This window comes from Aedes aegypti, chromosome 3, assembly GCF_002204515.2.
Source record: "Aedes aegypti strain LVP_AGWG chromosome 3, AaegL5.0 Primary Assembly, whole genome shotgun sequence".
NCBI lineage: Eukaryota > Metazoa > Arthropoda > Insecta > Diptera > Culicidae > Aedes > Aedes aegypti.
This window is the reverse complement of record NC_035109.1, coordinates 218,805,411-218,828,992: the sequence shown is the minus strand read 5'-3', so window position 1 is coordinate 218,828,992 and position 23,582 is coordinate 218,805,411. Positions and strand designations below refer to the sequence as shown.

The 23,582-nt window shown below is 43.1% G+C and overlaps 1 protein-coding gene across 1 annotated transcript in view; it reads right to left on the bottom strand.

Moving 5' to 3' along the window:
- LOC5579853 (spectrin beta chain) overlaps positions 1-23,582 on the bottom strand; it is a 78,747-nt gene that overhangs the window by 5,214 nt on the left and 49,951 nt on the right. Inside the window, 11 exon segments of the mRNA XM_021852812.1 lie at positions 8,487-8,669; positions 8,726-8,892; positions 12,817-12,926; positions 13,329-13,511; positions 13,781-13,888; positions 14,965-15,154; positions 15,218-15,414; positions 15,471-17,694; positions 17,696-21,058; positions 21,133-21,458; positions 21,519-21,709. Of these exon segments, the coding sequence (XP_021708504.1) occupies positions 8,487-8,669; positions 8,726-8,892; positions 12,817-12,926; positions 13,329-13,511; positions 13,781-13,888; positions 14,965-15,154; positions 15,218-15,414; positions 15,471-17,694; positions 17,696-21,058; positions 21,133-21,458; positions 21,519-21,654 (7,187 nt within the window). The 5' untranslated portion in view covers positions 21,655-21,709.

The window sequence follows — 23,582 nt, the reverse complement described above, 5'->3', positions numbered from 1 at the left end:
ACACAGTGACTCTTTTACACAAAGTTATATACGATATCGTGAAAGCATTCGCTTAGAAGCCATCCTGCTTGGGTGTTTCCTTGGATATTGTGGGGCCCTTGGATAACTTGTCTTTCGATGCCATGTTGGAAGCTGCGCGAAACCATGGGCTACCTACAATGATTACCAAATGGATTCAGCAATTGCTCAGAAACCGACATCTCTTGTCGAAATTGCGTCAAGCAGCGGTCGAAAATTGAGTATTTGCGGATGCCCCCAAGGGGGAGTCCTGTTACCACTTTTGTGGAATCTTGTAGCAGATACGCTATTAAGGCAACTCAATAATAGCGGTTTTCCAACTTATGGATTTGCCGACGACTATCTAGCTTTGATAGTTGGTATGTGCATAAGCACCCTATTCGACCTGATGCAAAGTGCTCTTCAGGTAATCGAGAGTTGGTGTCACCAATATGGCCTTTCGGTTAATCCAAATAAAAGATCTATTGTTTTTTTTTTTTTTTTTTTTTTTTTTTTTTTCCTTTACTTGGCCTCTTGTTTTACAACATATTTTAGCCAGGTGAGATTAACAAATGAAATACATTTTATAGATCGATATTTGTCCGAATGAAAAAGTTAGCTAACAATTCATACAAGATACTGTTTTGAGTTTTAAGTATAATTTGAACATTCGGAGCAATTCCTTCCTTGATAACGGCTCTCCAAAGCTCTTGGCGGTGATCCTCGTACCGTGCGCATGTGAATATCAGGTGATCAGGTGATGAAGCTCCGTCGCCACACTCGCAGTTATCGTCTTCTATGATGTTGTTCCTCTTGAGATGAGCGGCTATTCTTGAGTGGTTGCTAATCAATTTGGATAGAACCACTATTTGACGACGGTTAAGGTTATAAGAAGACCACCACGGATTGGTAGTCACCGTAGGCAGGATACTGTAGCAGAATCTCCCTTTAGAGCCGTTGTCCCAAACTTCCTGCCAAATGCTCACTGCTTTGCGTTTAGAGGGGAAGACGATGTCGAATGAAGAGAATTGGTATCTCTCCGGGCTACCATGAACGGATGCTGCTTTGGCTTCTCTATCTGCGGCTTCGTTGATAGCAATGTTACGATGTGCTGGAACCCACATTAGCGTGACGGACTTACCGCTTTCTTCGATGTCTCGAATCAACTTTCTTGTCTGATACCACAATGGCGGCAGTTTCGGTTGTAGCTTCCGATTAGCTAGGCTTGTTAAGCTGCTAAGACTATCGGACAGGATGAGAAATTCTAATCCCTGACAAGCGTATATGTGCTCTAAAGCTCGGTAAATGCCTAAAAGTTCGGCATGAAAAACCGACACCGTAGGGGGAAGTTTGGTTTGGCACAATGCCTCGCCTGTTTGACTAACCACCGCATACCCACATGCTGCTGAAGATCTAGATCCATCCGTACCCAATAAAGTCGCATTTGGGTACCTGGTAGCAATCATATTTTCAATTTCCTCAGTGCAGTACCGATGATTATTTTGTAACAGCCTATGGATCGACAGGTCAATGGAAACAAGTTTTTGTCTTATTTGGGGTGTGAAATGAAAGCACGGTAGGATTCGTATTGTGGATAAAGGTCCGGCGTATGCGCGATACATAAGAATCGCCTTGCCTATCCCGGATTGGGCTGCTCGTCCTTCTATTACTGGTATCACAAATTTTTCATACCATGATTCTAGTGAAAATCTTTTGTTGACAAATTTACAGGCCAACGTCTCTCTTCGGAGTTTTAGAGGTAGAAGTCCACACAATACCTCTAATGATCCAGTGTGGGTGGTTTTGGTGGAACTTAGGATAATGCGGATGCAAGCCCACTGTATTCGATCCAGTTTGACGAGTTCGTCGGTTGGTGCTGACTCAAAGAAGATGCACCCATAATCGAGTATTGATCGAATACATGTTTTGTAGATGGTCAGCAAAGCATCGGGATGGGCACCCCAAGTTTGCCCAGCAACCGATCGCATGAAATTTACGTAAAGTGATGCTTTTTGTTTGATGTAGCTGATTTGCATACCCCAGGAGAGTGTAGGAGTTAGATATAATCCTAGTAGCTTGATACAGCTCTTGTAGTTAACCATTGTATTGTTTATGTAGATTGGATAACTTTCTCCCAGAGCACGATTGCTAAATACCATTGCTGAACATTTTGTAGGGGATACTTCCAACCCCACTGAAGTCAATCCGTCCGCAAGATCGGACACTGCACCTTGGATAATGGAAACGCTATCTTCTAGAGTTGTCCCTCGTACTATGATGGACATGTCATCAGCGAAATCAATCTTGACAGGCCCAGGAGTACGAGATACCATCAGCGAGCTGATTAAGATGTTGAAGCAAAGGGGGCTTAACGGAGAACCCTGTGGTAATCCAATCCATGTCCTTCTTTCGATGTTTCTGAGGCTATCGATTGACCCCGATATTATACGTTCAACGAAGAGACCATAAATTGATTTGACGAGACATTCAGATATACCTACTCTTCGCAGCTCTCTAACGAGTAAAGGAATTTGCACATTATCATAGGCGCTCATCACATCCACGCTACATAAAACTACATGTTGGTTGTTGTGAAAGGCAGTGCGAACTTCATCTATTAACATGTGAAGGGCGTCGAAAGTACCCTTTCCCTTACGAAAACCACATATTAATTCAGGGAATCGCAAGTTGTGTTCTAGGTACCATTCGATTTTTTCCTTTACCATATTTTCGTAAGTTTTACGAAAGCAGGAAGCCAACGCTATCGGGCGGTAAGACGCTGCTTCTTCAGGTGGTTTGCCTGGTTTCAAAATCGGGATGATTTTGAAAATTTTCCATGCTTCGGGAATGTTTCCACCGTCAAATATAGCGTTGAAGATTTTCAAGAGACATACTTGTCCATTGAATGGCAGATTGTTGAGCACTGAGTAGCAAATTCCATCAACACCGGGAGAGGAATCTTTCCCTTGTTTGAAGGCCGTTTGAAGATCGTGAATAGTGAAGAATCCTCCTGGCGAATGCCTTCCACAATCGCACTCCAATATCTCCATAGGTTGGGTGCAAGTGTATGCGGGGGCTAGACGATCCAACAATTGCTCCAATACTTGCTCATTCCGCAGCTGGCACTGATTTCCCGATTTCCTTCCTTTAAATCGCTTAGCCCATCTCCAAAGATCTCTAACCGAAGTCTGAGAATCCAATGTATCACAGTGTTTTCTCCAAGATTCTTTCCTTTTTTCCTTCACTAGCTTCTTAAACTTCAATTCCGCCTCCTTGTACCCCTCGTATGCAGCGTATTCCAGTGAACGTCTCCACACTTTGAAAGCGCGTCTGCTGTCCGATAGTGCAGATTTTAGTTCATCGTCCCAGTACGGTAAGGGGACCATCTTGGGGTTGTTCTGAGTGCGTTGGGCTGGTGAAGATTGCGTGAGGCTTCCCCAAACAATTTGGAAAAAGGTTTCATAGTCTACAACACCCATATTTGCAGAGATTTCGTCTTCTACTCTATTTCTGAATGCATCCCAGTCCATTTTGCGATAGTTGAATGGTTGTTGCTTAATCTCGGTGGTAATTTCTTCAGTCCCGAAAGCAATGGGAAAATGATCGCTTCCGAATGCGTAGTCCAAAGTTCTCCATTCAAAAAGAAGACTTATGTCAGCTGATGCTAAGGTGATGTCTATCACACTGGAAGCACGATGAACATCCACCCGCGTGTAGCTGCCATTATTCAGCACAACGAGGTTCAAATTTAATAAGGCTGACTGAAGTGAATCTCCTCGACGATCTTGACGATGGTCACCCCAAAGAGGATGTTTAGCATTCCAATCACCGCCTACGATGCAAGGTTGTGGAATGCCACCCAGAAACTCTTCCAATTCTGCTTGACTAACAGCTGAGTTTGGATGGATGTAGACTGATACAATAACCATATTGCCGAGACTGCATGCGATTTGGCAGGCCACCGCATCAATGCCCTCAGGTGTAGTCAATGGAAACGATTTCGGTTGTAGCTCCTTCCTTGCGGCAACTAGTACTCCTCGTGCATTGCTCCGATGATCTTTCCTGAAGACATGGAAGCCTTGAATATCGAACTGCTTGTCAGCATCCAAGTGAGTCTCGGAAATCAGCAATACTGATGATTTTGTAGAATTAATTAGGTTGATCATGCTAGCCTTTTTAGAGTTAATTCCCCTACAATTCCATTGCATAAATTGTAAGGGCCACATCGACGTTGAAGTGTTCATAGTAGTTGTTCATTATAAACGCAGTGAACCTATGTACTGCTTCACTCTTTCGCTAATGAGGGCGAGTATTTCCGACCGAAACTGTTGCTCAGTAAAACCCGAGCTCGAATCCTGCAGCTCACGAATCATTTCCCTGACGTTGTTGGTATTTAACCCTTCTTTTATAGCTGTACATACTTGCTCCTCCACGTGCAGCTCTAAGCTTGGGAGGCCGTCCTCAGAAATATCCCCTGTTGATGCTCGCTTCGTACGTTTGGCTCGTGTAACAGAACCAGTAACAGATGGTTGCTTACTGCCACTACTAGCAGGACCGCAGCAGGTTGATGGCACTTGGAGATCCGATGATGCTTGTAGAGAAGGTTGAGATTGAATTGCAGGAACCATTGTAGATTCTGCATTTGGAGGAGAAATTATTACGCATGGGGCTTCCAAAGGGGCCGCTTCCTTCTTTCCAAGAAGCGAAAACCAGTCTGTAGGCCCTTGCGAATACGAATTCTGTCTATCTCGATCAGCTTCCATTTGACGTTTTATTTTCGGACATTGTCTAGTGTCATTCGCTGCATGCTTACCCCCGCAATTGACACACTGCGGTGAGGTCTGGTTGCATTCATGATCGTCCGAAATGTCGTTTTCTAAACAGCAATGACACCTCTTTTTGCTCCTACAGTTCTTTAGGCTATGACCTAACCTCCAACAATTACGACATTGACGTAGTGGATAGATGTATGGCTTGACTTTGTAGAGCGCCCTATTTATTTCCACGTGCGTAGGTATAGGTAGAGTTAAACCACTGAAAGTGATTATCACTGTCGTTAGAGGGGTCAGCTCGGTGCCATGTTTCTTTACAACCCGGCGAATTTCAACTATGTCAGGGTTGAATAGTTGAATTGATTTGCCTTTATCGAAAGAAATGGCATCGCGTAATTCCTCATCTTCCACTTCTAGCTCAATACTAGCTACACCGAGAGTTTCGATCAGCCGTTGAGGGACCATAAATGAAACATTTTCCACATCCATCTCCAGTAGACTGTTAGCAGCGTTCGCCGTTCGCATGAGGATTTTCATCTTACGTCTTGATATTGGAGCAGCTTTTACATAATCGCGGCCAAAGTTCTGGATAATCCGTTTGGCCATCGTTGAAATTGATAGATTAGCTTCACCTTGTGCTTCTGCTATTACCAGGAAAGGTCCTGGGAAGTCCGGCTGATAGCAACGTTTTCGAGGAGCAGCGGTTTGCTGCGATGCACCGTCGTTGCCAGGCATTATTTCACAAAAGCGACCGAACAATAACCGATCCGATAATAGAGATAGGTAGATATATCGAAAGTTGGCTCAACACGTCTGTGGCTCACCGCAGTTCGATTGTAACTGTAAAAGATCTATTGTTCTTTTTACGGAAAGACGAAACCGCGATGGAATTCGACCTTTACGTCTTTTTGGCACTGATTAGGTAAAGTATGTATGTCGGAGTCGTTCTAGATTCCAAACACACCTCACATTGATTTCAGAGTCAAAAAAGCTTGCATGGCCTTCGGTCAATGCCGGCGAACCTTTGGTAAAACTTGGGGCCTCAAACCCAAGTATATCGAATGGATTTACACAAAAATTGTTCGACCAATATTGGCATATGGATGTCTTGTGTGGTGTCAAAAGGGCGAAGTGAGAACAATCCAATCAAAATTGGGCCATCTCCAAAGGATGTCATCGCCATCCTGGTGCGTTCTCTACAACTCCCACAGCAGTGCTCTTGGCCCTTTTCGGCGTTGTGCCACTACACATACATCTTAAACAAGAAGCACTTTCTTGCTCTTACCGTTTATGGGTACTGGATCTACTGGAGAAAAATCCAGTAAATTGTAGATCTACACACACTTCGTTGTTTCCACTTTTGGTGAATTGGGACAAAATTGTCCTTGCTCCAAATGATCTCACAATTGCTTGTCACTTTCCTTACAGAACATGTACCACACAATTCTCTTCACGGGAAGAGTGGACGTCTGGCTATTTGGAAAGAAGTATATCAAAAAATACAGTATTTTACACTGATGACTCCCTTCTTGAAGGTAGAGCTGGTGCTGGTGTATATTCTCGTGAGCTAAGGCTGAATCAGTTTTACTCACTTGGTAGAAACTGCACCGTTTTTCAGGCGGACATATTTGCTCTTATGCGTGGAGTGCAATCAGCACTTCAACAACGCGTAATGGGTAAAGTCATATATGTACTTCTGTTCAGATAGCCAGGCTGCTATAAAAGCTCTCGCTTCGGTCAACTCAAGGTCGAAGCTTGTTATCGCATGTCGAACTCAAATTGAGGAACTGAATTCAGTCAACTCTGTAAACCTTGTATGGGGGCCCAGATAGCCGTAGCGGTAAACGCGCAGCTATTCAGCATGACCATGCTGAGGGTCGTGGGTTCGAATCCTGTTGGTCGAGGATCTTTTCGTGAAGGAAATTTTCTCGATTCCCAGGGCACAGAGTATCTTCGTACCTGCCATACGATATACACATGCAAAAATGGTCAATCGGCAAAGAAAGCTCTCAGTTAATAACTGTGGAAGTGCTCATAAGAACACTAATCTGAGAAGCAGGCTTTGTCCCAGTTGGGACTTAATGTCAGAAAGAAGAAGAAGAAGAAGGGTACCTGGCCATTCTTCCATCGCTGAAAATGAATTGGCTGATGAGCTAGCTTGCGAAGGAGCATCGTTTGACTTCATTGGCCCTGAGCCGGCTATTCCAATTTCGAAGTGCTGGGTGAAGCTACAGATAAATTCTTGGGCGGCAACTCAGCACAAGCAATATTGGAATAGTTTGGAGTCGTGTCGTCAAACAAAATTGTACATTACTGAGCCTATCCAAGGGTGGCGAAATAGTTAACAAATCTGTCAAAGCAGAATTGCAGTCTCTTGGTCAGAGCGTTGACACGCCACTGCCGACTCAACTATCACATGGCAAATATTCAGCGTGCTGACTCATTTGTATGTGATAGTTGTTACTCCGATTATGGAACTTCGTATCACCTGATATGTAACTGTTCAGGTTGTTTTTGCGCAAATGCGATTCCAATTACTAGGTAAACACTTATTAAGTGAAACTGAATTCAGAAGCCTGAATCTTCAGTACATTCTGTTATTCTTAACCCGCTGTGCTGTCTCAAGCATCAAAATACCGCTATTTACTTAAAAACGGGCTGCTGAATCGATTGCCGTTTTCAAAAATAGCATAGCACCTCTAGGTTTTGGGATATTGACTGTTGAAAATGCAAAATTCGACTATTTCAACCAACTTGTATGCAAGATTACAAGCTTATATGGCAATTTATTTGCTTAATTTGCCACATAATTCAAATTTTATGCGTAAAACAATACTTTTTAAATTAGCCTTTTTGACATTATGCCAAACAGCTACTATGTAAAACGACTGTATGCCAAACGAAGTAGACCCGTATTTACGGACAGTGTAGCACAGTGAAAAAAACAACCCTCTCAATCATAAAGTAACAATGTTTTTGGTGATGCGAAAGAACGAATGGAATACGAGCACTACATGATAATCAAACACAAACAATAAAAATATACATAAAAAGCTAACAACTAAAAAATCCACACAGAAAAAAATGTCATAGAACGAATAGATGATGCCAATACAATGATTGATTTTCCAAATAGAATCACCGGGAAACCGGTGTATTTTTGACAGTGCTTTACGCCAATATATTTTGAACCTTTACGGAAACATCAAACAAAAGTATTCAAAATGTATACCCATATTGCGCTGTCCAAAATACACATATTTGATTACCCCGTACTGAAATACATACTAATGCGTGAAATTCAAATCTAAAACCATCACCGCAATCAAAATAAACATCTCCAAACGCACACAACTTTGTACTTAAAATGTAACATAAGAAAAACCATCGTTTTTCGCATTTTGCAGTAAGCTCAAGCAGAAAAGCCAGAGCATCGTGAAATGAATGAAGTGTGCATAGGAAATGCGTGTTGGCGAAGAATTCGCCAAGTGTAACTAATGGCATGTACTCAAATCAAAATATACGTCGGTGATCAAGTAATTGTGCAGTCAATGTAATAAGTCGACAAAGTAGATGAACGCATTCCATACGGATTTGTGTAGTGATGTCATGTACGTGTGAAGATATTGGCGTTAATGACTTGGTATTGATGTGAATAGGGGTGTTGTGTATGTTTGGTTTGTTTTAGGTAGGAAGAAGTAGTAAAATGCAATTTACTTTTTCTTCAGTGTAAAGAATGACCGTCTCTTTTGTTCATCCTTCTGTGATGAAGCTGGCAACGTTAACGAACGGCCTTCACCGCTAGCGTCAAGCTCGCATTGGGCTTTCAAAGCAGTTACCCATTGATTCATTTCGGCGTCATCGTGACACTGCAGCAAGAATTCGCCACCATTCGACAACCTGAGAGAAAAAAAAAAATTAGTACCTTATTATGAAAAGTAAATTGATACACATACTTTATTCTGAACACATGCTTCTTCTTAGTATAGTCGGTAGCAATTTCTATTTGAGCTCCCTTCAGCTCTAGTGGGGGTTCACCACGGAACGTTTGATCAGGAACAGTCTTCGATGTTTTCTGATCCTTGAAGAACGACAAACGGCCATTTCGGGCAACGCAATAAATCTGAGGAAAAAATAAAATGAAAAACAATTACAAATCAATACAGATTAGTAAAATAGATTTTGAACTGTATGAATAGGCAAAGACTTGGAATTGCATTCTATACAGTGTACGTACTACACTTCAACAACTTAAGGCTACATTGACTCGACTAAATCCTGAAAAAGTAGTTTACGCAACAATTTGCAGAATGATGATTTATACAGCAAGAATGATATAAAAATAGAGTTTTGCAACGAGTTGCGAATAACTTTATAATAACCTTTATACTGAATAGAGAAGAAACGAAACAATCAATCAATACTTTTACTTGAATGTAGTATTGGAAAAAAGTATCGATACCAACAAAATGTCGATTCGAAAGTACAGACACCTACTTAAATCATATAAGTACTTTTTATTGCTAAGAAAACATAGAGCGAAAGTGATTTCGATAATTATTTTTTAAAGAATCGATCATCCAACCCGAAGGTAAATACGTCGAAGACGAAATATCTGCTGGCTGGAGGAACCGATAGAGCGCGATAGAGCTCGCATTGGCAGACGAGTGCTGATCGACGGGGATGAGTTCGAGGTGGTGGACGAATTTGTCTACCTCGGATCATTGATAACGTCGGATAACAACTGCAGCAGAGAAATTCGAAGACGTATCATTGCCGGAAGTCGTGCTTACTACGGACTCCACAAGACCTTGCGGTCTGGTAAACTTAACTTCCGTACTAAGTGTACCAACCATGTACAAGACGCTGATAAGACTGGTAGTCCTCTATGGGCATGAGACGTGGACAATGCTCGAAGAGGGCGGAGTATGTGAGAACGGCGTATGGAGGAGAAGAATGAACCAACTGCGCAACTCTATGGTGAACCCAGTATCCAGAAAGTCGCCAAAGCTGGAAGGGTACGATGGGCGGGACACGTTGTGAGAATGCCGGACATCAATCCCGCAAAAATGGTGTTCACCTCAAATCCGGCCGGTACAAGACGAAGGGGAGCGCAACAAGCTAGGTGGTTTGACCAAGTGGAGCAGGATCTTGGAAGTGTGGGGCGATCGAGAAATTGGAGGTTAGCAGCCATGGACCGAGTTAATAGGGCGATATTCAAAACTGAAAAGGCAATAGATGGCTTTTTTCAGTGGTAGTAAAAACGAAATCCTGAAGCAAAGAAAGCACCACGGAAGATGAACTTAACACAAAAAGTTATGTATTCACTTTACACTTGATTTCTTATCACTACTTTTTTGATCCAGGTTCCTAATTGCAAGTAATTAACGTTTTTCGTTATTTTCCATACGTTTTGACAGCTCTCGACTACCATTCTTCCATGCGCTTGTGTTGAAAGTTTGAGAAATTTGAGAATCCAGCGTAGCGCGATCAGTGGGTGGAATACAAACAACAGTGTCGTCGCTCGGCGGCCAGTGAAAGAAACTGAATGTTCTAAAGGTTGTTGCCTGTACTTTTTGCCGCTGGCGCCAACTGTTAGCGTTTAAGAACGAAATAAACAGTCGTTACAGTCGTTGGCGTAACATTATTGTGGCGCAGGTCATGTCTTGAAGGACGTAGAGCCAGCAAAAGTAAGTAAGTAAAGAATCGATCACGTAGTTTCATTTGATACCTACTTGGTATCGAACTGAGAAGTAACGATTCAAATTTCACTAGGTATCACATTAAAAATATCGAGTATTTACTCGTATATAATTGGATCGATTCAACCCTAATCGGTCGTATCGTGGCGTATCGTGACGCTAACATAAACTCCAACCACTATCTGGTGATGGTTAAACTGCGCCCAAAACTCTCCGTCGTTGACAACGTACGGTACCGACGGCCGCCCCGGTATTACCTAGAGCGGCTCAAGCAACCGGATGTCGCAGCGGCATACGCACAGCACCTCGAGGCTGCATTACCGGAAGAGGGTGAGCTGGATGAAGCCCCTCTTGACGACTACTGGAGAACAGTGAAGGCAGCCATCAACAATGCAGCTACGTAGCAGGGTACGTGGGACGTAATCGACGGAACGATTGGTTCGACGAGGAAGGTAGGCAGATTCTGGAGGAGAAGAATGCTGTAGCAAGGGACCCGGCAGAACATGGAGCGTTATAGACTTTCGAGAAGCTCAACGCATCCCGCAACGGCTTCGTGCCACGAGCCGAGATGTGCAAGGATAAGGATGGGAGCATTTTGACGGAGGAGCGTGAAGTGATCGACAGGTGGAAGCAGAACTTCAACGAGCACCTGAATGGCGCTGAGAGCACAGGCAATGATGGACGGGACAACGGAGAAAATGCCTTCATCAGTACTGTGGAGGATGGAAACCAACCAGCTCCCACTTTGAGGGAGGCTCAAGAACAATAAAGCTGCTGGTAAGGATGGTATCGGAACTGAACTCATCAAGATGGGCTCGGAGAGGCTGGCCATTTGTCTGCACCAGCTAATAGGCACAATCTGGGAAACAGAACAGCTACCGGCGGAGTGGAAGGAAGCGGTAATATACCCCATCTACAAAAAAGGCGACAAGTTAGATTGTGAGAACTTTCGAGCGATCACCATTCTAAATGCGGCCTACAAAGTATTATCCCAGATCATTGACGAACGATCGACAACGGACCAGATCTTTACTGTACGGCAAACCCTCCAAAAATGCCGTGAATACCAGGTCCCAACCCATCACCATTTCATCGATTTCAAGGCGACATACGATAGTATCGACCGCGTAGAGCTATGAAAAATCATGGACGAGAACAGCTTTCCCGGGAAGCTAACGAGACTGATAAGAGCGACGATGGAAAGAGTACAAAATTGTTTGAAGGTTTCAGGCGAACATTCCAGTTCGTTTGAATCCCACCGCGGACTACGACAAGGTGATGGACTTTCGTGCCTGTTGTTCAATATTCCGCTAGAAGGTGTTATGCGGAGAGCCGGGCTCAACAGCCGGGGTACATTTTTTTTTACGAAAACCAGTCAATTTGTTTTGCTTCGCGGAAGATATGGACATTGTTGGCCGAACATTTGGAAAGGTGGCAGATCTGTACACCCGCCTGAAACGCGAGGCAGAAAAAGTTGGACTGGTGGTGAATGCGTCCAAGACAAAGTACATGCTAGCTGGTGAAGCCGAGCGTGACAGGGCTCGCCTTGGTAGCAGTGTTACGATAAACGGGGATACGTTCGAGGTGGTCGACGAGTTCGTCTACCTTGGATCCTTGCTGACGGCTGACAATAACGTTAGCCATGAAATGCGGAGGCGCATCAACCGTGGAAGTCGGGCCTACTATGAGTTCCACAAGAAGCTGCGGTCAAAAAAGATTAACACCCGCACCAAATGTACCATGTACAAAACGAGGAGGACTTGCAAGCACTTGGAGCCTTCGAACGTCGGGTGCTTAGGACGATCTTTGGCGGTGTGCAGGAAAACAGTGTGTGGCGGCGAAGGATGAACCACGAGCTCGCCCAACTCTACGACGAACCCAGTATCCAGAAAGTGGGCAGGGCATGTTGCTAGAATGGCGGACAGCAACCCTGCATTGATGGTGTTCGCTTCGGATCCGATTGGTACAAGAAGGCGTATCGATTTGACGAGCGCGGAGCAGAACCGAGGATGCAGAGTTGCGGCCACGAACCGAATATTGTGGTTTGAAATTATTGATTCAGTGTTTTCTGTTTAGATGATAACTAAATAAATAAATGAACTTGGTACTGTTTCTTTGCGCTTAATTTTTAAGGGAAGACGGAGTAATGTAATATGCCTCGCCTAAGGAAAAACTAAATTAAAAACTAAATCTAAAGTTTCGTGGAATGAAGTTTATCGCGACTATGAATAACTAGATTCAGTCTTAGTAGCAAATATTCATAAAATATATTTATAATATTCTGGACCTAGAAATTGAGTCCCTGAATGCAGCAAATGTTCATTGTACAAACTAAATAAGCTCACCTTATCCCACGATCGATTAGAGGCCTTCTTGGTGGTAGATTCCCATTCATGTTTCCTGGTAAGAACACCTTCTTGTGCGCCTTCATCGGCTCCTCCGGGACTTGGACGATCTAAATACGATAAAGTAAAAATCAGTATTCAAGTATTTAAAATACAACACATTGGAATGAAAAAAGTATTGATATCTGGCCAATAAGTTGATTTTTTCTACGAGTTGATGGAGTTAACTTCGTATGCATATAAAACGAAATGAATAAAGTTCTTATCCTGCATTAATGAAGGATTCTGGTGTTCCTCTACTTCCCGCTGATGGATAACACAGTTAAGTCGTAACGAGTTAGCTAAATGAAATTTACTGAAACAATATCTAAATGGAAGAAACATGCACATAACACATTTTGTACTACGAAATCTACTGAAAGCCTAGCATGAGCAGAGCACATACACAAATAGCTAAAAACGAACGCGACCTGTAAAATTGAAATGGATTATATGTAATGGCATTGTTATACCTCCTTCATCGTCCGATACTTCTGCTTTGGAGGAACCCCGCTTCCAGCGGAAACTCCGGAATGGACTCTTGGAGCGAGATCTTCGGCTAACTTTGGACGCTGATGCACTGGCTGTGCTGGCGGAACGCTCTTTGGGTGTCGCTGAGTGTCTCCTCGTGCTGGTGCTGGGTGTATCGGTGCCGACTGGTTTGGTTGTTTAATGTTTTTGCGTACATTTCACACATTGATGGGTTTGTTGATGGTTCAAGAAGGCAGGCAAAAATGAAAACGTGACAAACGCGGACACGAAAAAACAAAAATCGAACTTCAATTTAATTTGGTGACATTTCAGCCAAATTTAAACCAGCACCTTTTTTTTATTTTGTGTTTCAAGTCGTTAAGGTTTTACCCAATTGAACGCGAGCTGTGATGTTAGTAACAGAAAATCCGATAATTAAGCAAACGATACTTACTAGATGGGTACTTGGGCAATGTACCAGTCCTTGAGCTAATAGGCCTCTGAGTTGGCCCAACCGAAGCACCTTTCCCAGCTACTGTCCCCATTTTAGATTTTGCATGCACTGTACAAACATGGTGTTAACAATGTTAGAAAAATAAACATGCATCATTGCGTTAGTCAAAACTATCTAAAGATAATTCTTTGCCATGTGATGCGGAATGGAATAATGGGTCTTTGGGACTACCACCACTAGCTTACCTTGCAATGAAGAGAAGAGTACATATCAAGTTAATTGATCTTGGTTGATAAACTTACTGAAACTTTTAATGATAACCCAAACAACCTAGGTTCAAAAACGAATTCGACATAACAAATTTTGCATTTGTATGTTACGTATATAATACGTATTGTAAATTCCCCTACTCCATATATTTTCTTCTTAAGGATGAAAAAGGTGATACAATTTTTCTTGATATGGTCTCTTCGTTCAAATCTCTTATTCAAAGGTTAAACTTTACTTACGCGTTCACGAAGCAGGGGAATGGAGCTTAACATTCATATTATACTTTATAGCAGCTAGAAATGGAAGTAGAAGCAGAAAGTAGGAAAACACCACATCCTAGCAAGAAATGTCATTGCATAAGAGCAACAGCAGCAGCAGCAATAAATACCATAGGATAAAACCACCTTCGCAAGACAGTGATCACATTACAAGCAGGCAGCAAACGAAGAAACACTTCTAAATTGGCCAAATAGGTTGTTAGTAGTATCGGCGTTAAGTACCTGGCTGGGAAATAGGTCTTTCTTTTTCTACAGGTGAAGTTGCTCGCATAGTGACTGATTACAGTAATATGGTAAGGATTTCGTCAATATTTGGTCAGTTACAATTTTGGTTATCGATTGTGATAAGTTGGGCAGCGTGTGTACAAAAGAGGTGGGTTAGTGTGAGTATTTGAATATTTAGCGGAAAATACGGGTGAGTTAACTTTAAACGAGCATTGATGTAGAATACTGACATGAGACTGTCGGGTGTCTTTAGGCTTAATTTTTACCACAAAATTATCGAACAAAAGCGTAATAGCAAACGCAATAAGTGATAGGTAATTCTGACAGGAAATTATGTAGTATATGTTAGTATTGATTGTGTTCAAAATGAAATGCACATAACTAGAATTGAATCAACTGGAAATAATTTACCTGATTCTTGCTCCTTCGTGGAATGTGGCGAGCCTGGTGCATCGGCTGTATCACGTGCTGCTGCTTCGGCTTGACGTGCTGCCTCAGCCTCAGCTTCCGCTGCTGCCTTAGCTTCTGCTTCCGCTTGCAAACGTTGTCGTTCGGCTTCTTCTGCTGCTTCCTGGCGACGTTTCATTTCTTTGAGCTCAAACTGAAAATACAATTGAATATTTAAAATGGTTATCGTGAATAGTTAAACAAAACAGTTGCATACCGTGGTCAATCGCTCCAAAGCGCTGAAACGTTCTTCTTGTGCTGCAGCGGATTTTTCGAATGCCTCGTGCTTCTTGATCAGGTTCTCGACTTCGTCAATAGTGTGTCCCAGTTCTGTCGACATCAGATACGGTTCTTGTGCAATCAACCAGGCCTCGGCAACAGCAGCATCACGGGCAAATTGATATACCTCCAATACTGGAAGATAATTTGATGAGAACTATGTAAAATTTGAAGAACAAGCAAGATCATACTTAGCTGTAGGTTCTCCCAACGTTCTTCCCATCGATGCAGCAGAGCATTTCTGCTGTTCGTCAACTGCAATAGGCGCTCCTTGATGTCTGCTGAAGCATAGTGGTTTCTTCCCAAGAGTTCCTTTCCAAGAGCCAAACAAGCTGAGAAGTTATCTTCACGGGTGTCAATTTCTGCCTTGAGGCTTTGATGGTTGTTCATCAGTAGCTCCACACCTGATACATCGCGGGGCTTTTCTGAGGTATTCATCTGCCTTACTACATCTTCCATCCACAGCATTAGCGTTCGGACCATATTGAAGAATTTGAACAGATCTCCTGTGTCGGCAAGTTTATTCTTACGAGCGTCACACATTCCTTGCAGGTTTGCCCAAGCTGCAAGAACTTCATGCTCACGGTTTGTGATTTCGCGTGCCTTCTCACCTGCATATGCCGCTTGCAATTTCGAAGACTCTTCCTGAATCTGTTGGACTTGAGAATGAAGCGTCATCAAGTCTTGGATGAAGTTTTGATGCTTGCGCTGTAACGTTGAGACAGATCCGGCGTCACGTCCCAATTCATCTGATACACCATGCTGCTTTTCAATAATTCGTCCCAAAACATCCTTACAGTCGTGGAAGAATTTGTGCAGTTCACGGGAAGCAGCCAACATCGCCTTTCTGGTTTCTATCAGCTCCAGCAGATCTTGCCAAGACTCGTTAAGTCCGTCCTTCCATTCAGCTATCGTTGCACTGTCTGAGTGTCCGGCATGAATCAAGTCGTCTGCGATTCCATTAGCCTTTGCAACACGTTCGCTTCCGACGGCAGCCGTATCTTGGGCAAACTCGTTGAAGCGCTCCCACAGCAATGTAATGTGATCGTAATCTTGGCCAAGTTCATGTGAACCGGCAACCAATTCGCGCTCAGCAATCCACTGTTCAAGGTCATCGACTTCTCGATTCAACATGAAAAGTTGCAATGCTTCGTCCAAACGGGCGCGACGTTCTCCAGCCAAATCCTTCAATCCGGCATACAATTTATCCAGTTGAGATTGCTTGACAGATACCTGATCGCTGTATGCATGCTGTTCAGCGGTCAATTGTCTTGCTGTTTCTCCCAGCTGTCTAATCGTATCGGCGTAGTCCTCCACTGATTGTTCCAGAGTGTCATGCTTCTTCATTAGATTTTGGGCAGAAATTTCGTCCTTTCCTCGGTCTTCAACCATCATGTACAACTCTTGTTCGCTCATCCACGATTCAGCCTCAGCAGCATCGAAGAAGTACTGTTGAACCTTCTCCGATTGATCAAGCTGTTTGTGACGGTTGTCGATGGCATCCTTCAATTCCTGCCATTTTTGAGTCAACTGGCTGATTAGATCGGCGTACTGGGATGCATCTTCATGTCCTTCGTCAATCAGCTTTTGTCCGTTATTGCAAATGGTCATAATTCTAGGCTCATGATTATCAATTTCGGTATTTAGCGATTGATGCTTCTTTTTCAACACATGCACATTGAACAACGAATTTCCATATTCCTCCGAGTTTGCCAGTGGCATCTTCTCGTCAATCCACAGCTTTTCATCCTCAACATCGCGACGGAATTGATAGGCCTCCTTCTTCTTTTCAAGCTGACGCTGACGTTCCAAAAGGGGTCCCTTAATCTTTTCAAATCGTTCATTGACTGCTGTCTTCTTCTCCACGATAGGTTCTACAACGTCCAGAGGAGCAGTCTTCGTAAGAACTTCGGTTTGCTTCTCAAGTTCTTCGACCTGTCGAGCTTTGACTGCCATTTGGGTTTGGATGACCTGTTGTTTCTGCATTAATATGTTGACGGAGGTCAGATCATTACCCGTATCAGTGTTGATGATTTGTTTCTCCAAATCATCCATCCATGAATCAATATCATCAACACTTTGTTGGACAATAACTTCACGCTTAGCATCGAACAGAAGGGCTCCCTTCTCCTTGGTGCTGGTCTCAAGTTCATCAAAGTTCTTAGCCAGATCCTGCAGTTTAGGTTCGATAATTTCCTTGAACTCTGGTTTTTCAACCATAAGCTCCTGGGCGGCTTTTTGGGCTTCATGGAGTCGTTCCTTGTTGGCAGCAATTTCCGCTTCGAAAGCTTGATGACGGGTCCACTTGCTGTGAACAGTCTTGGCGCTACGGTATGTATCATCTTGAGCGGTAATGTATTTCTCTTGTACCCACTCAGTCAGTTCTTCAATGTCTTGCAAGAATTCGTGCAGTTTTGACCTGGTTCTTCAGTTTTTCATGGAGCTCAATAGCACGGTTGCGATTATCGTCCCGGCGGTGTGCAATGCTCTCAGCTCGTTTGCCGATCTTTTCTGAATCGAAGTGCTGCTTTTCGGTAAGCTGATCAGCAACCTGAACAATAGTATTGATTTTTTCATCGTTTGCTTCCATGGTGGTGAGGAATGCTTCATGACGCTTCAACTGATTTTCAGCTTGTTCCAAATTAACTGGAGTGTCATCTTTACTGAGAACATGCTCTTGTTGGCTGAGGAGAACTTCAGCTTGACGTGCATCTCGGTTGAACAATTGTTGATCCAAGCTCTGAGACAACAGAACTTGTCGATTTTCCCACATCTGGTGTAATTCTTCCCAGCCATCCTTCAGAGCCTTCAGACGTTCACGCAAGAACATGTATTGTGGATCTTCGGTCTGAGTCGGTTCCGAGGTTAATCCTTCACCGTACTCCATCATCTTAGTGTAATCCTCAGTATAATTGTCAATTTCCTCCCGGATACTCTGGTGTTGATTCAGCAGCTTCTCAGCTTCTGGCAGTGATGTAGGAGTATCTTCGGAAGCAACATCAGTTTGCGTCTTGGTCAACCATGCCTGGAAGTGATCCAGATCACGAAGGAACCGGTGAAGATCTCCAGCCTCTTCAAGTTTGGAATCACGTTCTTTCAGCATCTGAGTGAGCTGCTCCCAGATAACTTGGATTTGAGAAATTCTCTCACGAATCAAAGCAGCCTCTTCAGGATGTTCACCCTCAATGGCATCGGCTTCGCTCTCCAAAGCCGTTAGCTTGGCTTGAATAGCGGCTAAATCACGCTCCATACCACTGAGGCGACGCTGTAACGTCATCACACCAGTCAAATCCATTTGGAGGCTGTCAGTATCAGTGAGAATACGTTTCTTGTCTTCGATCCAGGAGATTGTCTCACGACACTCGATGTAGAATGTTTGTACACCGTGAGCAGACTTCAGATCATCGCGCTTACTCTCTGCCTGTTCACGCAACTTCGACCAGCTTTGGTTCAGATGATTCTGCTTCTCGATAATTTCCTCTGAGTTGGGATGTTCAACGTGGAGCAACTGGCGAGCTAATTGGTTAACAACGGCCACCCGAGATGCATTGGCGTTCATTTCCTTATCGAATCCATCATAGCGGTGCTTCATGATTTCTACGTCTTCTATGTCCTTGCCAGGGACCATAGTCTGCAGCATACGTTCCTTTTCGCTAATCCATTGTTCTACGCCATCGCTCTCAGAAATGAGTTTGTACAAACTGAGAGCATCAAGGAGGCGTTGTTTGCGCAATTTCGTGAGTTCCATAAGTTCTTTGTAGCGGGCGTCGATTGCAGCAAGACGTTCTTGGACTTTTTGTTGTTCTGGTTCTGTCAATGTTAGATTCTTAGCCTGAGCGTGTAACTGTTCAATAGTTTCAGCGTAATTTTTCAGTTCATCAGCTACATCCTTGTGTTTCTTAAGCAAGCTTTGCACATTTGCTTCGTCACGACCGACGTCTTCCGATGAAACGAGGCGTAAAGCGTCGAGCATCCAGTTGTCAATATCATCGGCATCAGCAAACAGTTGGAAGTAATCGACAGCATTCTCCAAGCGTTGGCGTCGTGATACCGTGAGATCCCGAAGGTTGTTCCACATAGCTAAAATCTCCTTTAGACGCTCATCAATACGATCAGCTCCAAAGTGTCCGTTTCGAACCAACTCATCACCAACGGTACTGACGGACATCAACTGCTGTTCGTGAGAATTGATTTCCTTTTCCAATGCTCTGTGTTTGGATAACAGTAAGTTGACTGTGGTCAAATCGTGACCAATCTCGTCAGCTGAAACGATTTGCTCTTTTTCCTTTATCCAGTTCTCCTCATCGGCCATATCCCAATAGAACTGCCACAGCTTACGGCTCTCCTCCAAGCGGCATCGGCGATCAACCGCTAGCTTGCACAGCTCGGCATAGGCATCTTCCAGACGCTGTACGCGATCAACAATGATAGCTGGATCGCAAGGCTTGTATCCGCCCTCTTCGTCTCCCAAGAATTTCTGGGAATTCTGCACTACTTGCTTTACGCGCTCACCAAGTACGTTGATGTCAGCTTCCACAAGAGAATGTTTCTGCAGGAGATCCTCCACACCCATCAAGTGCTTGCCAAAATCGTCTGTTAACAAACGCTGCTTGATTTCTTCCATGGAATCCAAGATGTAGATCATCTCCTGGAAGTTCTGCTGTAGTTGAATGGAGAACTCCAGACGCATTCTTCTTGCTCTGAGCAGTTCTAGTAGATAATTCCACAGACGTAAGACGTTCTCTTTACGAGCTGCAATCCTTTCAATATCATGATATTTCTCTGCCTCGAGTTCATTGCAGACAGCGACAACGGCTTGGACACGCTCTTCATAAGCAAAGATATCGGTTTCAATGGCTTCATGCTTCTTCGCAGCAGCTTCGACGGCAGCCAGATCAAACCCAAAGTTGTCGGTACTAACCAGGCGTTGATTCTCCGAGAGCCATGTCTCCCTCATGGTTGCCTTTCGATTGAACCGTGCGGCGAGCTGCTCGAGTTTCTCTTGCCGGATCAACTCTTCGCGAAGGGCCAGTTCTCGTTCGTGTTCTGCTTTCTCGAGGCGCTCCCATGCCTTGTTAATATCAGAAATCATTTTGCCTTCTTTAGGTGTGTAGGGTTTTTGATTGTTTGCTCTCATCTTCGATTGTAATGTGAACAGCAGCACTTCCAAGTTACCTTTCTCCACAAATTTGGGAGGCTTTTCAACTGTTCGGTAGTTGGAGAACTGTGCCAATTGTTGCTGAACTCCGACCAGAGAATTGGCAAACTGACGATCGCCGAGCTGGACGATAGTAACTTCAATCCACTTCAGCAATTCGCTGGTCAACGATTCATACTCGTTGATCATCCGATCGTTGTCCATGGCAATACCGACGACTTTGCCGATACGTTTGCCTTGCACGGTTTCTTGCTTCAGTTTGCTGAAGTAGTGATAGTAGGTTACCACGTAGGTGATAATGGACTTTTCATCGGGATGTTCAACGAACACATCTTCAGCATCCAGCAGCTTCGTCAGACCAAGCTTCTCTTCAGCCACGTTGAACGCATTATTCAAGTTCTGGATGGGATTGTTCTTCGTCAGCTTATCGAACTGGATAAGATCCGGTCGATGTTTGTGAATGATTGCATTGAAGGCAAGCCCATCTCGCCAAGAGGTAGTGAAGTTACGCACGTTCACGTTATGGTAACCGGCGGTCTTCATTTGACACCATAGAAGCAGGGCATCCTTGGCGGACTTTGTCTCCTTGTTGTCGGTTTCTTCGATTGTAATATCTTGGATCTAGAATATAAGAAAAACGTAACAGTGTAGTGTAGTGGTTTATTGTGGTAGCTTTCGAAGAGTTACTAATTTACCTGGAATCGCAGGATAATAGTCCATATTAGACCCAGATTTAAGCTGGCGTTTCCGTCAACGATATCGTGAGAACCGATGTTCTCCAAATGAACTCGCTGATCTCGAAGGAACTGCAATGCTTTGTCTACGTTTTCAAGGCAGTGAATTCGCATCTTACCCTTCGTGGGGCGGGGCAATCGCTCGCCAGATAATACTTCCAGTAGTTTGATGAGGTTTTTGCCGTCCCGCATGTCGACGTACAAATCACCTATTCGACTGTTGACTCTCACTAAATGCGAATTAACCCATTTTGTGAATGTTTTCTTCTGGACACTCTCGCGTTCCTCTGTAATATAAAAACAACCATTGCAACTTTTGTAATGACCGAGTATTTTTTTTTACTAACCGGCTAAAGCTTTGATTCGTGATCGCTCGAAAAGGCGTGAACTGGAGTTGCCCCCGTCGTATTCGTATTCGTCGATGTACTCCTGCCCTGGACCCTGGCTGGGGTCCCACCGGACCACTGAAATGTCAGTCGTCATGGCTAGAAGCTTACTGTCCTAGAGAGCGAGCTCCTAGCGCGATGTTATTGAAAATCTGCAAATATATAGGAGCACACGAAATGATTTTAGCTCTCCTGCAATAACTTCTAGGAGTATAGTTTCATTTTTTCTCTCGGGCAGTAACAGCATTCAATGCGACTGCAGCGTTGAGCATGATGGAAGTGAGTGCGGTACCGGCTCAGCGACGACGACATCGACGATGTGCAAGCAAAAACGGAGAATGCCACTAACAGGCGGCTAGCGTAATTACATCCGCCGTCAGAGTGTCTGGGTCGATTGCTTGCTGGCTAGCATACTGCCAGGAAGGAATAAGAGCGAAGCATAAAAATCAAAAACGAGGACGAACGAAGGGGGAAATGGTTGGAGACTAAAACGGCGCTAGCCTGCTACACGTACATTTCAGGAATGTTCCTAAATACCGTGCATAATAATAAGGGAAAGAGAAAACAACTGCTGCAGTACTGCAATTGCGGAAATGCATCGTACCTGTTTTGAATGAACTAGAACAAATGCATTGTAGGTGTTGTGGATTCAAACAATTGATTCAACCGTTTAGGTAACTTGAAGAACTGTTCTGCTTCGTGAAGATGGTTGACAAGTTGTAATTCAATAGCACATTGCAAAAGCGGAGAGAACCATTACCCGGTGTTATGAATTGATGACGTTAATGGTATTTGATACAACTAGTATATTTAATGTAGATCTATTGTGTAAAATTTATGTTCCGATGTAATGCACACTTAGAAATGAGTTTGTAGAAACTGAGTTGGTAATAAAATCAAAAACAGAAATACGTAAATGAAAACAAAAAATCGTCTATGAGGATCGTCTATATGTTGCCAATTTAGATTTTATTTCCATAAACAATATTTTGAATGAAAAACAAACAAAGTTTTTTTATGCATTATCCTTCGAACATAATTTATTTTTGTAAATAAGTGATACATGTAATAACCAAAAAGATATGATGAGCCACTTCACTCAATGCTAAATAATCTCTTAGAAGTCGTTATGCAAAAATAGAATACCTATGATTACGTAAACTAAACAATTTCCTGTCGCAGGATATAGTCTGCAGTATACAGCACATCATCAATTAACCAAACCATACAATAATTAAAATGTGTATCAGAAGCCATTACCAACCCATGACAGCATTGTTTACCAAAGGTGGAACGTCAACCTTCACACGAGGAAAGGAGTAGAGGTGATCGGGGCAATATGGGCCGCCTAAGGAAAACGTCATAAAATGCATAGCAAAACAGCAAAATCTATCGTTTAAATGCAAGTGACGTGTGCTACAACATGTGTTCTTCCATGTTACGTCGATAATTAATGTTAACATTGGCTAGAAAATTTGTTTAGGGACCGTTTTGAAAACCTTGTTTATCTGCGTGTTCACCAATCATATGGGGCACTATGATGCCTCCCAACGAGGCAGTATGAGCCAGCTCATTCAATTGTATGATTTTCATTTAAAACAATATAGAGAACAGCTGATCATAAACTGTACAATATTAAAAAGGAAATTTTATAAAATTTGCTCGAAATTATTAAATTGAGCGCCTTATTTTTGAAAGATACATAACACATAGTAGACAGACAATGTAATTTTAGTATTAAATTGTAACACTTGGTTCAACTTATTTTCTAACGAAGTGTTCCATTTGTAATGGTGCACCAAGATTGCTATGCAGTATAAAAATAACTAGTAAATTTTGGCAATGCATTTTTTATGTTCAAAACACTGTTATTATGGCTTAAATCTGGATGGTTCATTTTGCCCCGCCCCTTCACTTTTTAAATAATATTCAGAATTCCAAAAATTTTGTTTACTGGAAAATCTAATTTCGCGCACGAATTATTCAATATTATTAAGTTTCAAAGCATATTCAGTATTATCAGAA